We start from the raw sequence: 16,503 nt of genomic DNA, 5'->3' as shown, positions 1-16,503 counted from the left end.
CACAATCTCGGATTCATCTATTCAACCAACACATAGAACCTCAAAGAGTGCCCCAAAGTTTCTACCGGAGAATCACGATGAAAACGTGTGCCAACCCCTATGCATATGTTCATGGGCGGAACCCGCAAGTTGATCACCAAAACATACATCAAGTGAATCACGTGATATCCCATTGTCACCACAGATACGCACGGCAAGATATACATCAAGTGTTCTCAAATCTTTAAAGACTCAATCCAATAAGATAACTTCAAAGGGGAAACTCAATCCATTACAAGAGAATAGAGGGGGGAGAAAACATCATATGATCCAAATATAGTAGCAAAGCTCGCGATACATCAAGATCGTATCACCTCAAGAACATGAGAGAGAGAGAGATCAAACACATAGCTACTGGTACATACCCTCAGCCCCGAGGGAGAACGACTCCCTCCTCATCATGGAGAGCACCGGGATGATGAAGATGGCCACCGGAGAGGGATTCCCCCTCTGGCAGGGTGCCGGAACTGGTCTAGATTGGCTTTCGGTGGCTACGGAGGCTTCTGGCGGCAGAACTCCCGATCTATTGTGCTCCCCAATCGTTTTAGGGTATATGGAGATATATAGGAGGAAGAAGTATGTCAGGGGGGCCACGAGGGTGGAGGGCGCGCCCAGGGGGGTGGGCGCCCCCCCCCTGCATCGTGGCTTCCTCGTTGCTTCCCTTACGTGGACTCCAAGTCTCCCGTGTTGCTTTCCTTCCAAAAAATAAGTTTCGTGAAGTTTCAGGTCAATTGGACTCCGTTTGATTTTCCTTTTCTGCGATACTCTAAAACAAGGAAAAAACAGAAACTGGCACTGGGCTCTGGGTTAATAGGTTAGTCCTAAAAATAATATAAAAGTGTATAATAAAGCCCATAAACATCCAAAACAGAAGATAATATAGCATGGAGCATTCAAAAATTATAGATACGTTGGAGACGTATCAATGGGCGATCTCCCTGGCCAAATATCCGGCCTCCCGAAGTTGGGTGATGTCCTTCTCCTTGACGGTGGAGGCCATCCACTTGCCATGTGCTCCGGACATGGTTGAAGTGCTTTCTTGGGGCAGGAAAGATGAGAACTTGGGCGTTGGAGCTCGAGAGTGGGTAGGCGGAAAGAGAGAAGGCGTGGGTGGAAGAAATGAATCCTTATCTCCTTATAAAGGCCGTGAATATCAAACGCCTTCCCACTCGCCATGAAACTCGCCTGTTCCTCAGGGGCCGTGCGGGCGGCACGGTTGGATTACCCATACCTGTATTGATGAGAATCCCGTAATAAGGGGACACGATCTCTGCTTTGACGAGACGTGCCAATAAAGCCACATCGCGAAATATGGAGCGGCAGGCCAAGAAATGGTTTGAAATAATAACCGGACAGGGACGTGATGTCACGTTACAAAAAGTTGTCAGCAGATGGAACTCGTGAAATAATAAACTCTCTGCGGTGGTGTGTGGTACTTGTTTTGCAGATCCGGACACGTTCGTTGTTCGAAGACTGTGTCGGAGTATTCGGAGAAGGAACCTGTCTTGCAATGCCGAAGACAATCTGCGCGCCGGACACCTCGTCATTGAAGCCGGGTTCAGGGGCTATTGAGGGAGTCCTGGACTAAGGGGTCATCGGGCGTCCAGCCTGTTGGACATGGGCCAGAGTATTGTGCCATGAAGATACAAGATAAAAGACTTTCTCCCGTGTCCGGATAGGACTCTCCTTTGCGTGGATGGCAAGCTAGGCGACCGGATGTACTATTTCCTTTCTATATAACCGACTTTGTATAACCCTAGTCCCCTCTGGTGTTTATATAAACCGGAGCGTTTATTTCATAGGGACAATCATAATCAGATAGGCTAGACTTCTAGGGTTTTAGCCATTGCGATCTCGTGGTAGATCAACTCTTTTAACCCCCATACTCATCAATATTAATCTAGCAGGACGTAGGGTTTTACCTTCATTGAGAGGGCCCGAACCTGGGTAAACATTGTGTTCCCTGTCTCCTGTTACCATCAACCTCAGACGCATAGTTCGGGACCCCTACCCGAGATCCGCCGGTTTTGACACCGACACCCCTCGCCTCCCAAATTAATGAAATGATATGCATCCTACGTATTCGCGAAAAAAAGCTTTTGTTTCTGTTTTGAGAGAAGAAATCACCTCTAAGCAATTTTCATCGAAGGATACATAGTTGTATACTTTGCACCGGAGGGGGCAGGGAGATGGGTGTGTGTTCTATAAAGTTTTGAGGGAGTGAAGAAAAATCATATACAAGAATCATTGGAGGTTCTCACCTAACCTCGGAGCGGCGACGTGAATGATTAAAGAAGCTCGCTAAACTTTAACTTGTGCATCGCCTTCATAGATTACATTGATACTCTTGCTAGTATATATTCTCACTGACTTGTCGGAGCACTTATGCTCTTTGGGATAGACACCATACGACTGTTGGTCCCCAACCATAATTAAGCTAAGGAATCTTCTAAAATTCCAATTTCATTGAACCAGGCACAGATAAGGTTTTCCTTTCTAAATAATAGTAGGATCTTGAGCAATGAATAGATATATACTTTCTTAATGTTTAACTAGAATTCTTTTATTCAGATTATAACATATTAACAAAGTATATTTTAGCTTCATAAAAACAAAAGGATTATCGGGTTCTTAGAAAACAATGTGAGAGGCGTGATTTGATGCCTAGGCTCAGATGCACATGCACCAGTTGGTCGTCTATTTTTGAATTTGAATGGTGTGAAAAGTGGGCAAAAGATCTCATTCTTTTAAAAGCATGATTAATAGTACAGTCTGTTGCTGGCTATATGATGTTGTTATGACATCTATTATCAAACTTATAGCCGACAAGTGCAATAGTTAAATATAAATATATACTACTTTATTGATACGTGGTCACACCTCACTGTCTCACAAAGTTTCTAGGAGTTCGTGTTGTAGCTAGTAGTCTGCTTCTCTTCATTATCCTTTTCTCTTTCTTTCAACTCAGTTAAAATATAATATCTGAAGTCTTACCACACTTCTACATCTCCGTACTTGCTCTAACTGGTGGGATTTAAATAATTCCGTGGGAACAAATCATTTTTGACCAGCTGCTGTATAGGTGTAGTTCGAAACCTACGGGGTCAAGGATCCAACGGACATGATTTGGCGAGAGCATTACAAGTTGGAGTGGTCGATGGAATCGGATCCTTCATCAAAGTGACCGACCACTTACTCACTTATATTCGGTCAAGTCAATGTAAATATCAAGCATACATGCATACAGACGGAAGTAATGATCCTTAGCACCCAAGTTATAGGCTCACTAAGCCAAGCCGTGTACCTGCTTTCCTTTCCTATATAAACCCAGACGTACGTAAACATGTGGCCAGGTACTGAAATCTGCAAAAGATAGGAGTACTCCGTGGATACATAAGAGCAAGTGATCGAGCATGTCCGCATGTCCATCTCTTACCCTCTCCTGCGACAACCTCTCCTGCAACATCTGGTTCTGCTGCGGCAGTGCCAAAGATCCTGAACCTTATCCGCCGAAGCAGTCACATGTCGTGACGGCGCTGCCGCCTGCTGTGCCAACGCCTTATTATGAGCCGCCGTCAGAACTGGTGCCTTCTCATCAGGTGTCGCCGGCACGGGCGCCGCCGCCGGCCATGCAACCGCCTTATTGTCAGCTGCCGTCAGAATTGGTGCCTCCTCATCACGTGTCGCCAGCGCCGGCGCCCCAGGCACCGTCAACGGTGACGACTCATGTGCCGGTGTCACCCTGCAACAGGGCGCGTGAGCCGCCGGCGCCTGCGGCGACACTAATTCCTGCCGCCGTGCCATCCAAGAGATACGAGCCGCCTCAGCCGGTGCCGCCCAACGAGACGCCTGTGCAACGGGTAATGCCATTGCCTGCCCGCCTGCCATCCAAGAAACACGAGCCGCCAACGCCGCTAGCGCCACCGCCTGTTACTGTCACGTCTCAACCGTCTTCACGGACAACATGGCCTCCCCGTCTAAAGTCCAAGACGTACGTCGACGCCGGCGTGCCACCGGCCGTGTCGCTGCCGCCTCCGTCGACACCAATAGCTCCTCGTGCTCATGGGTCACGATACCCGCCGGTGCCTCACCCTCATCCCGGCGATACGGAGCCCCGCATCGAATCTTATTCGCAAGCGGCAAGCCTCCATCAAGAATACTATTAGGTTCGGGAACATGTCTGCGCGAGAGTGTGTCTGTCTGTCTGTGTACCATATCTGTTATTCGCACCATGCCACGCCATCGTCGCATGGAACTTAATGTTGAGTATATACGTCATATGCATTTTGCGTATTGAGTCCATCTCCTAATTCTTTATATAGTTGAGATACGTGGCCCACCATTGTACATCATATATACGTGCATATCCATGAGAGCAATACGTTGTGCAATTCATATATTCTACATGGTATCAGTTTTTTAGATTTCCTCACTTCGGCCACCGCCGTCGTCGCCGCCGCGCGTCTCCTCCGCGCCGCCGCCGTCGCCCCAGTCACCGCCGCTCGCGCACCTTCCGCGCCGGCTGCCTCGCTCGATCTCGCCCGATCGCCAGCGCCCCGTCGCTCGCTACCGATCCCGCCAGCGCCAGCACACCTCCCGCTAGCGCCGCCCTGCACTGCGAGCGCCAACGCCCGCTAGCGCCTGATCGTCAACACCTACGTGCTTGTACAACCGAGCAATCGATCCAGGAAATCCATCAGCTTATACGTGCTTGTACGTGCACCAGCGTCTGCTCTGCCCCGATCGTCCCCGATGGCATCCGCCCCCCCCGGCCGCCGCGGCCTCTCCGTTCCTGGCCTCTCGGCCGTTGTTTCCCCTGACCGGTGCCGATCCAACTGCTGCTGTTCCGCCGTCGTCGACTGCTGCTGTTCCGCCGTCGTCGACGCACGCGGCGGTATCCGCTGAGCATCACGCAGCCGTGCCATCCATCACGGGCGTACATGCAGGCATGCATGGCGCCTTACATGCACGGCCGTGGCCAAACCCATCCATGGTCAGCGTACATGCAGGCATGCATGGCGCGGACGTACAAGCAGACATGCATGGCGCCTTACATGCAAGGGCGTCAGCCCAACTTACATTTCTTCTTCCCAATACGTACCCTCAAGAACTCTGGTGCAGGCCCCCCTTTCCCCTCCCCCGCGTCGCCTCCTCTGGCGGCTCGGGGGCAGCCTCGTCGCGCCGCCGCCGGCCCACCCCCGCACACACCCATCCGCTTCGCCGTTGCCGGAGAGGACGCCGGCGAAGCCGCGCGTGCCCCAGGGATGGTGGCGGCGGGGCTCCTTTGCGTCGGCGCTCGTCAGCTAGCGGGGGACCTTTTCGGCGGCGCTGCAAGATCCGGTACGGTGGGCCACTTTGCCGGCGTCGGGGAGTGGATCCGGGGCTGCTCAGCCCGGACCCGGCGCGTGGTGGTGGCGGGGTCGAGCGCGCGATGGTCTTCCTGCTGGTTTGGTCGTGCGGGGTTCGATCCAACGAGGCTCGCGAGGTGTCTCCTTGGTGGGCTCTGGCTGGAGGGGGAGAGGCCCGGCACAGCTGGCGGGTGATGGCGTGTCACAGCGGAGTGCGCAGGCCGGTGGCGGTTTGGTGCTCCTCACCGCGGCGGCACTCGAGCTAGGCCAGATCTGCGCTGGCTGGAGGTGAGGGCTTATGGCCGATGCACGACAGGTGAGGTGGTGATGCGGAGGGCCTGTCGGGGTCTGGCAGCGGAGAGGTGGCTCGTTCTGGTGGCGGCGGCGCCAGCGGGAGTTGGTGCTGGGTTCCCACGGGCAGGTTGGTGGCGGCGCTGCGATGGCTCGGCCAAGATGGAGTCTTGCGAGAAGCGAGCGGTCGGTCATCCCTGTGCGGCGTGGCGAGCGGTGGTGCTTTCCTGGTGGTGCCGGCCTGGGATTTTTCCGTGGAGAGGCGGGTCTGATCGTCGCAAGGCCGTCCCTTGGAGTGGGCGACGGCCGTCGCGGGCAGTCCTGGACCTGGCCGGAGGTGCTGGTTGGCTGCGGACCCTTGTGCAGGCTGGGTGTGGATGGTGTTGCCACGGTTTGCCTGCTGGGTGGTCGGTCGTCGGTCCTCGGCTATGCAGCTACATCGGCAAGTGCTGCGGTGGCGGCGGTGTGAGGCTTCTTGGAAGGGACTGCCAATCCCATGGAGGCGTGGAGATGGGCGACGCGCGGATGAAAATCTTGCACGGCTTCTGCCGGGCCGGCGGTGATAGCACCCGTGGATGTCATTCCCCTCCTTGGAGGCATCGTCGTGCGTGTTTGCCTCATCCCTCGCGCTCTTGGTGTTGGTGGATGTCTCCGGGCGAAAGCCTAGATTCGATGTTCGGATCGGCACGATGGCGGCGTCCTCGACGCCGCTCCTCTGTTGGGAGCATTGTGTTTGGAGACATGACTGGCTCCTCGTTGCTCTCCTCCGGTGTTCGCCGCTATCCTTTTCTGATCCTCGGTGGCGCTATGTACATTTGTCGTCGGTGAGTCCAAGACTGTGTCTTCCCAGATTGGATCGAGTCCTGCCATTCATCTGCCACTTTCTCTTAGGCGCTAAGGGTGGATGGTGCGTCGACAAGAGAAGTTTTGCGGAAGTGTGGTCTTTGGAGGTGTCTGGCGTCGGTAGAGACGCGGTGCTATGTATCAGTTTAGGATAGGTTTTTTGCATTGTAGCTTGTCTAGCGGGGGTGTTTGTCTGTGGTCTTGCCAGGTGTGGTGTTCTTGCTACGCTCGTTGTTCGCATCAAGTTGTAGCTTTCTTGTAACTAAATTCTGCCTTCTATAAAGTTATGGTACGCCTAGGTGTACTCTCGAAAAAAAACATGCAAGGGCGTGGCAAAATCCATCCATCACGGGCGTATATGCAGGCGAGCATGGCGCGTACGACATACATGGCGCGTGGGCTGCGGCTTCCTCCATGTGTACGGCGCCCCGCCCCTGGCCTCGCTGGTGTTCGTCGCCGCCCCACCACCGGAGCTCTCCGACTAGTCTGTTGTTACTCCGCTACCGGCGCCGACTCTACCCGTCGACCCCTTGGTGTCGTGCGGGGCATACAGGGCTTTGCCTACATTCACTCACGGGGCTCCGTCCGCATCCACATACGGGGCTTCGCCTGCGTACGGGGCTTCACCCGTGTACGAGTCTCCCGGGTATTGGGGGGGGGGGGTCATCAGCGTGCCTGCACTTGCCCGCTGGGCAGCAGCCACCACCGCCGTAGCTGAGTAGCGGCTATGGTTTCCCCATGGTGTCTCTGTCCCCCTCGCCGGCCCTGCCGCCGGCGCCCTGGGACCCGGTGCTCCTCACCGTGCTGCATGCCGCTCCTACGCCGAACAACTACACTGGCGGTGCTGATTGGTACATGGATACCGGTGTTACGGCTCACATGTTTGCTCATCCTAGTAACCTTGCCTCTTTTACTCCTGTCTCCACCGACCGTCGCATCATTGTCGGCGATGGTTCCATACTTACTATCACACATATTGGACACGCTTCTTTTCCTTGTACTTCTACACCTTTATCTTTGTCTAACATATTTGTGTCTCCTGATCTTATTAAGAACCTTGTTTCTGTTAAACATTTCACTCGTGAAAATCCTGTTACTGTTGAATTTGACGGCATTGGGTTTTGTGTCAAGGACGTTCGAACCAGGATGGTACTCCACCGATGTGACAGCTCCGACGAGCTTTATCCGGTACATCCGTCTTCTTCCACCACCGCCGCACTGGTCGCTCTCTCCATTGGCGTCGGTCTCTGGCATGCTCGCTTGGGTCATTCCAATCCCGTCACACTTCGTCATATTCTCAAGAGTTTCAGTTTCAGTTCTACTAAGATTGAGGATCACACTTGTCATGCCTGTCGAGTCGGCAAACATGTTCGCCTGCCGTTTAATAATTCCACCACCATTGCTTCTTTTCCCTTTCAGTTGATTCATAGAGATGGGTGAACCTCTCCAGTTCCTAGTAATTCAGGCTATTTATATTATCTAGTCATTCTTGATGATTATTCTCATTACGTGTAGACTTTTCCTTTGCGCAAAAAATCGGACGCACTCTCCATCTTGACGGCCTTTTACTCCTATGTCCGCACACAGTTTGGACGTCTCATCCTTGCACTTCAGACGGACAATGGAAAAGAGTTCGACAACCTCGCTTTCCGCACCTTTTTGTCGCGTCACGACACAGTTTTCCGCCTCACATGCCCGTACACTTCACAGCAGAACGGTCAAGCCGAACGCGTCCTTCGCACTTTGAATGACTGCGTTCGCACGCTCCTGTTTCATTCCAACGTGTCGCCTCGTTTCTGGCCGGACGCACTTGCCACTGCATCACTTCTTCTTAACATTAGACCCCGCCGCCCACGGTGAAACTACGCACCTCACCATCTTCTCTTTGGTACGCCCCCGTCTTATGACGACTTGCATATTTTTGGGTGCCTTTGCTATCCCAGCACTGCCGACACTTCTTCTCACAAGCTTGCACCTCGATCTGTCGCTTGCATCGTCATCGGCTACCCCTCCAACTCCAAGGGATATCGGTGCTACGATCCCGTCTCCCACCGTGTGGTCACTTCCCGGCACGTTTACTTTGATGAGCATGTGTTTCCGTTTCACCAGGTACCCCCGGCTGTTCCTCCAGCCACTGGTGACGCGGGCTCCTCGACGCCTTTCCCAGGGCGCTCGCGCGCCTCTCTTCGCCCGCCCCCTAGCTTTGAGGCGCGCCCTCCGCATGTGGAGCCTCCTACAGCCGCGGCGCTGGCGCCCACAGCCACCACGGCTCCTCCGGCGCCCGTGGCGCCCCCGGCACCCCCAGTGCCCGCAGCCACCGCGGCTCTTTCGGCGCCCGCGGCGCCCGCGGCGCCCCCGGCACCCCCGGTGCCCGCACCCCCCTCGGCGCCCCAGACGTTGGCGCCCATGGCCCCCCCGTGCCCACGGCCCCCGCGGCACCCACGGCCCTCTCGGCGCCTGTGGCCGGTCCGGTCACCCGCGCCCATACGGGCGTTTTTCGCCCGAGCTCGCGCTACGCCTCGGATGACTACGTCCATGCGGCGTCCACCTCTGAGCCGTCGCCGTTGCCGTCCTCCGTTCGAGCCGCTCTTCGTGACCCGCTCTGGATGGCTGCGATGCAAGAGGAGTTTGATGCCCTGTTGCGCAACCGGATGTGGCAGCTTGTTCCCCGTCCCCAGCACGCCAACGTGATTACCGGGAAGTGGGTCTTTAAACACAAGCTACGTCCTGATGGTACCCTTGATCGCTACAAAGCGCGTTGGGTTGTTCGTGGCTTCCGACAGCGTGCTGGCATCGACTTCACCGACACCTTCACTCCGGTCGTCAAGCCCGGCACGATACGCACGGTTCTCCACCTCGCGGTCTCCCGTGCTTGGCCGGTGCACCAGATGGACGTCTCCAACGCCTTCCTCCATGGTCACCTCGAGGAGCAGGTCTTCTGCCAGCAGCCCACCGGGTTTGTTGACCCGGCGCTTCCCGACCACGTGTGCCTGCTTTCACGGTCCTTGTACGGACTCAAGCAAGCTCCGCGCGCTTGGTACCAGCGCATCGCGACGTTTCTCCACCAGCTTGGGTTCCACTCTACCCGCTCGGACGTCTCGCTCTTCGCCTATTATTAGGGCTCTGACACGGCCTATTTGCTGCTCTATGTCGACGACATCATCCTAACGGCATGTACGACTGGTCTCCTTAGTCAGCTCACGGCTCGTCTTCACACTGAGTTCGCCATTAAGGACTTGGGTCCTTTCCACTACTTCCTCGGTGTCGAGGTGGTGCGCCGTCCGGATGGCTTCTTCCTTCATCAGCGAAAGTATGCTCACGAGCTCCTCGAGCGCGCCGGCATGCTTAACTGCAAGCCCGCCGCTACTCCTGTTGATATGAAGGCCAAGCTTTCTGCCATGGATGGTTCTCCTGCTTCGGATGCTCCTTTCTATCGGTTTATTGTCGGTGCTCTCCAGTACCTCACTTTGACTCGACCGCAGATCCAGTATGCCGTGCAGTAGGTGTGTCTTCATATGCATGCTCCTCGAGACGTTCACTGGGCTGCCGTTGATAACCACAAGTATAGGGGATCGCAACAGCTTTCGAGGGTAGAGTATTCAACCCAAATTTATTGATTCGACACAAGGGGAGCCAAAGAATATTCTCAAGTATTAGCAGCTGAGTTGTCAATTCAACCACACTTGGAAACTTAGTATCTGCAGCAAAGTGTTTAGTAGCAAAGTAATATGAGTGGTGGTAGCGGCAACAAAAGTAAAGACAACAAAAGTAATATTTTTGGTATTTTGTAGTGATTGTAACAGTAGCAACGAAAAAGTAAATAAGCGTAAACCAGTATATGGAAAACTCATAGGCACCGGATCAGTGATGGATAATTATGCCAGATGCGGTTCATCATGTAACAGTCATAACATAGGGTGACACAGAACTAGCTCCAGTTCGTCAATGTAATGTAGGCATGTATTCCGTATATAGTCATACGTGCTTATGGAAAAGAACTTGCATGGCATCTTTTGTCCTACCCTCCCGTGGCAGCGGGATCCTATTGGAAACTAAGGGATATTAAGGCCTCCTTTTAATAGAGAACCGGAACAAAGCATTAGCACATAGTGAATACATGAACTCCTCAAACTATGGTCATCACCGGGAGTGGTCCAGATTGTTGTCACTTCGGGGTTGCCGGATCATAACACATAGTAGGTGACTATAGACTTGCAAGATAGGATCTAGAACTCTCATATATTGATGAGAACATAATAGGTTCAGATCTGAAATCATGGCACTCGGGCCCTAGTGACAAGCATTAAGCATAGCAAAGTCATAGCAACATCAATCTCAGAACATAATGGATACTAGGGATCAAACCCTAACAAAACTAACTCGATTACATGATAAATCTCATCCAACCCATCACCGTCCAGCAAGCCTACGATGCAATTACTCACGCACGGCGGTGAGCATCATGAAATTGGTGATGGAGGATGGTTGATGATGATGACGGCGATGAATCCCCCTCTCCGGAGCCCCGAACGGACTCCGGATCAGCCCTCCCGAGAGGTTTTAGGGCTTGGCGGCGGCTCCGTATCGTAAAACGCGATGATTTCTTCTCTCTGATTTTTCTCTCTCCAAAAGCAAATATATAGAGTTGGAGTTGGCGTCGGAGGGTCAACAGGGGGCCCATGAGGTAGGGGGCGCGCCCTAGGGGGGGTGCCCCCCACCCTCGTGGAAAGGATGTGGGCCCCTTGGTCTTCATATTTGGCAAGGATTTTTTATTGTTTTTTCTATGACCTCCCGTGGAGTTTCAGGTCATTCCGAGAATATTTGTTTTCTGCACATAAAACAACATCATGGTAATTCTGCTGAAAACATCGTCAGTCCGGGTTAGTTCCATTCAAATCATACAAGATAGAATCCAAAACAAGGGCAAAAGTGTTTGGAAAAGTAGATACGACGGAGACGTATCAACTCCCCCAAGCTTAAACCCTTGCTTGTCCTCAAGCAATTCAGTTGACAAACTGAAAAAAAAAAGAAAAACTTTTACAAACTCTGTTTGCTCTTGTTGTTGTAACTATGTCAAGCCAGCATTCAAGTTTTCAACATAAATCATAACTAACCACATTTGCAATAATTCTCAGGTCTCATCATTACTCATATCAATAGCATAATCAACTAGAAAGTCATAATAATAAATCTCGGATGACAACACTTTCTCAAAACAATCATAATATGATATAACAAGATGGTATCTCGCTAGCCCTTTCTGAGACCGCAAAACATAAATGCAGAGCACCTTTAAAGATCAAGGACTGACTAGACATTGTAATTCATGGTAAAAGAGATCCAATCATAGTCATACCCAACATAAATTAATAGTGATGAATGCAAATGACGGTTGTGCTCTCCAGCTGGTGCTTTTTAATAAGAGGGTGATGACTCAGCATAAAAGTAAATGGATAGGCCCTTTGCAGAGGGAAGTAGGGATTTGTAGAGGTGCCAGAGCTCGGTTTTGAAATAGAGATAAATTGTATTTTGAGCGGTATACTTTCATTGTCAACGTAACAACTAAGAGATGGTGATATCTTCCATGCTAAACACATTATAGGCGGTTCCCAAACAGAATGGTAAAGTTTATACTCCCCCTCCACCAACAAGCATCAATCCATGGCTTGCTCGAAACAACGAGTGACTCCAACATACATCAAGTCCCAGGGGGAGTTTTGTTTGCAATTAATTTTGATTTAGTTTGCATAAAGCATGGGACTGGGCATCCCGGTGACCAGCCATTTTCTCGTGAGTGAGGAGCGGAGTCCACTCCTCTTGAGAATAACCCGCCTAACACGGAAGATAAGGACAACCTTTGTTGATACTTGAGCTATTCGAGCATACAAAACAGAATGTTTATTTGATGGTTTAGACTTTGGCACATACAAATTTACTTGGAACGGCAGGTAGATACCGCATATAGGAAGGTATGGTGGACTCATCTGGAATAACTTTGGGGTATAAGGGATTGGATGCACAAGCAGTATTCCCGCTTAGTACAGGTGAAGGCTAGCAAAAGACTGGGATGCGACCAACTAGAGAGCGACAACAGCCATGTACATGCATTAAAATTAATAAACATTGGATGCAAGCATGAATAGGATATAATCCACCATGAACATAAATATCGTGAAGGCTATGTTGATTTTGTTTCAACTACATGCGTGAACATGTGCCAAGTCAAGTCACTTAAATCATTCAAAGGAGGATACCACCCCATCATACCACATCATAATCATCTCAATAGCACGTTGGCCTACAAGGTAAATCATTATAACTCATAGCTAATCAAGCATGGCACAAGCAACTATGATCTCTAATTGTCATTGCAAACATGTTTATTCATAATAAGCTGAATCAAGAACGACGGACTCATCATATTTACAAAAACAAAAGAGGTCGAGTTCATACCAACTTTTCTCATCTCAGTCAGTCCATCATATATCATCATAATTGCCTTTCACTTGGACGACCGAACGGTGTGAATAATAATAAGAGTGCACGTGCATTGGACTAAGCTGGAATCTGCGAGCATTCAATAAATAGGAGAAGACAAGGCAATATGGGCTCTTGGTTAAATCAACCAATAATGCATATAAGAGCCACTTCAACAATTTAATTATGGTCTTCTCCTACTGACCCCCAAGAAAGAAAAAGAAATAAAACTATTTACACGGGAAAGCTCCCAACAAGGAAAAGAAGAACGGGAAATATTTTTGGGTTTTCTTTTTAATTATTACTACTACAGCAGAAAAATAAACTACTACTAATTTTTTGGTTTTTCTTAAGGTTATGCAAACACACAAGAAGAAAGCAGGAAAAAGAAAATAAACTAACATGGATATTACAGTGAAAAAGTATGAGCACCGACATCTAGCAATGAGTGTGTGTGAACATAAATGTAATGTCGGTGAGAAATACATACTCCCCCAAGCTTAGGCTTTTGGCCTAAGTTGGTCTATGGCCACGACTGGCCTGGCAGATATCCATAATAATAGTTGTTGGGGTTGTACTGCAATGAGAAGGAATAGTTGGGATCATACTGATGTGCAGTGGTTATCGCCTGCTGAGCTGCAGCGTGGAGTCGGGCTGCCTCCGCTCTCCTCACGTACTCTTCTGCCTCCTCTCTAGTAATAACATATCTTCCTTTTGTCTGTGAATCAAAGAAGGCAGGAGCAGGGAGAGTAATACAGAAAACACGTCGTTTATTAAAAATTAAGTGATATAAGAGAGGTGCTTTGAGCAAGGAGATCGAAAATCACAGCAAAAGTGGCTGGAACTCGTGCTTGAGTTGGTTTTTCGGGTTTGTGTGGGATAGAGGAAGAAGATGGATGCTGGAATAAGTGGAGGAGGGCCACCGTGGGCCCACGGGGCAGGGGGGCGCGCCCACCATCCTCGTGACCAGGTGGCAGCTCCTCCCACGGTAATTTTTGCACAGTTAATACTCAAATATTCCCGAAAAAATCATATTAAATTGGCATGGCATTCTGAGGATTTTTATTTTCGGGATATTTTTATATTGCACGGATAAGTCAGGAAACAGACAGAAAAATACTAATTTTACTTTATTTAATATAAATAACAGAAAATATAAACAGGGTACAGAAGTTTGTGCTTCTAGTTTCATCCATCTCATGCTCATCAAAAAGAATCCGCTAACAAGGTTGATCAAGTCTTGTTAACAAACTCATTCCGATAATCATGAAACCAAAGAAATTTCCAATAACACTAATTTACCTCAACAGGGATATGCACATCCCCAATAATAAGAATATCATATTTCTTTTTGACAGTAGGAAGAGGAAATTCGAAATCTCCAAATATAATCGATGGAATTTTTCCAATAGAGTTGATACTATGAACTTGAGGTTGTTTCCTCGGAAAGTGTATCGTATGCTCATTACCATTAACATGAAAAGTGACATTGCCTTTGTTGCAATCAATAACAGCCCCTGCAGTATTAAGAAAAGGTCTTCCAAGAATAATAGACATACTATCATCCTCGGGAATATCAAGTATAACAAAGTCCGTTAAACTAGTAACGTTTGCAACCACAACAGGCACATCCTCACAAATACCGACAGGTATAGCAGTTGATTTATCAGCCATTTGCAAAGATATTTCAGTAGGTGTCAACTTATTCAAGTCAAGTCTACGATATAAAGAGAGAGGCATAACACTAACACCGGCTCCAAGATCACATAAAGTAGTTTTAATATAATTTGTTTTAATGGAGCAAGGTATAGTAGGTACTCCGGGGTCTCCAAGTTTCTTTGGTATTCCACCCTTAAAAGTATAATTAGCAAGCATGGTGGAAATCTCAGCTTCCGGTATCTTCCTTTTATTAGTAATGATATCTTTCATATATTTAGCATAAGGATTCGTTTTGAGCACATTAGTTAATCTCATACGCAAAAAGATAGGCCTAATCATTTCAGCAAAGCGCTCAAAATCCTAATCATCCTTTTTCTTGGATGGTTTCCAAGGAAAAGGCATGGGTTTCTGAACCCAAGGTTCCCTTTATTTACCATGTTTCCTAGCAACAAAGTCTCTTTTATCATAACGTTGATTCTTTGATTGTGGGTTATCAAGATCAACAACAGGTTCAATTTCTGCATCATTATCATTACTAGGTTGAGCATCATCATGAACATCATCATTAATATTTTTACTAGGTTCATGTTCATTACCAGTTTGTGTTTCAGCATCAAACATAAAAATATCATTTGGATTATCAGGTGATTCAGCAATAGGTTCACTAGAAGTTTGCACAGTTCTATCATTTTTCTTCTTCTTCTTTTTAGAAGAACTAGGAACATCAATATTATTTCTTTGAGAATCTTGCTCGATTCTCTTAGGGTGGCCTTCAGGATACAAAGGTTCCTGAGTCATTCTACCAGTTCTAGTAGCCACTCTAACAGCATAATCATTTTTCTTACTATTCATTTCATTAAGCACTTCTTTTTGAGCTTTAAGTACTTGTTCTACTTGGGTGGTGACCATAGAAGCATGTTTGCTAATAAGTTTAAGTTCACCTTTAATATCAGCCATATAATCACCCAAGCGTCTAATCATATAAGCATTTTCTTTTAATTGTCTACCAAAATAAGCATCGAAGTCATCTTGCTTATACATAAAGTTATCAAACTCATCCAAGCACTGACTAGCAATTTTAGTAGGAGGGACTTCAGCTTTATCATATCTATAGAGAGAATTTACCTTTATTACCTGTGTCGGGATATCGGGATCAGGAGGTTCTTCAGTAAATAAATGATTGAGATCATAAGTTTCTTCAACGGGCGATGAATTAAGACCATGTATTTCTTCAATAGGAGGTAAATTCTTAACGTCTTCAGCTTTAATACATTTTTCTTTCATAGATTTCTTTGCCTCTTGCATATCTTCGGGACTGAGAAATAGAACACCTCTCTTCTTCGGAGTTGGTTTAGGAATAGGCTCAGTAATTGAAGCAGGAGTGGCTCAGGAGGTGGCTCAGGAGGTGCCCAATTATTTTCATTTGTCAACATATTATTCAATATAATTTCAGCTTCATTCGGTGTTCTTTCCCTGAAAAGAGAACCAGCACAACTATCCAGGTAATCTCTGGAAGCATCAGTTAGTCCATTATAAAAGATATCAAGTATTTCAGGTTTCTTAAGAGGATGATCAGGCAAAGCATTAAGTAACTTGAGAAGCCTCCCCCAAGCTTGTGGGAGACTCTCTTCTTTAATTTGCACAAAGTTGTATATTTCCCTCAAAGCAGCTTGTTTCTTATGAGCAAGGAAATATTTAGTAGAGAAGTAATAAATCATATCCTGGGGACTAAGCACACAACCAGGACCAAGAGAATTAAACCATATCTTAGCATCGCCCTTTAATGAGAACGGAAATATTTTGAGTAAATAGAGGTAACGTGATCTCTCATTATTAGTGAACAGGG

General features: G+C 48.7%; 1 protein-coding gene across 1 annotated transcript; it reads left to right on the top strand.

Annotated features, from left to right (window-relative positions):
- The first annotated feature begins 3,361 nt into the window (after positions 1 to 3,361).
- LOC125556011 (extensin-like) lies at positions 3,362 to 4,436 on the top strand. Its single transcript, XM_048718814.1, has one exon. It carries the CDS (start codon positions 3,453 to 3,455, stop codon positions 4,203 to 4,205), a length of 753 nt encoding a protein of 250 aa, XP_048574771.1. The 5' UTR covers positions 3,362 to 3,452; the 3' UTR covers positions 4,206 to 4,436.
- The last annotated feature ends 12,067 nt before the right edge of the window (positions 4,437 to 16,503 follow it).

Source organism: Triticum urartu, chromosome 5 (assembly GCF_003073215.2).
Source record: "Triticum urartu cultivar G1812 chromosome 5, Tu2.1, whole genome shotgun sequence".
Classification (NCBI taxonomy): Eukaryota; Viridiplantae; Streptophyta; class Magnoliopsida; order Poales; family Poaceae; genus Triticum; species Triticum urartu.
Note: the sequence above shows the minus strand (reverse complement) of the source record. Positions and strands in the feature narration are given on the sequence as shown.

Coding starts and splice junctions, on each gene's coding strand:
- LOC125556011 (XM_048718814.1), top strand. CDS start 3,453: ATGTCCGCATGTCCATCTCTTACCCTCTCCTGCGACAACCTCTCCTGC.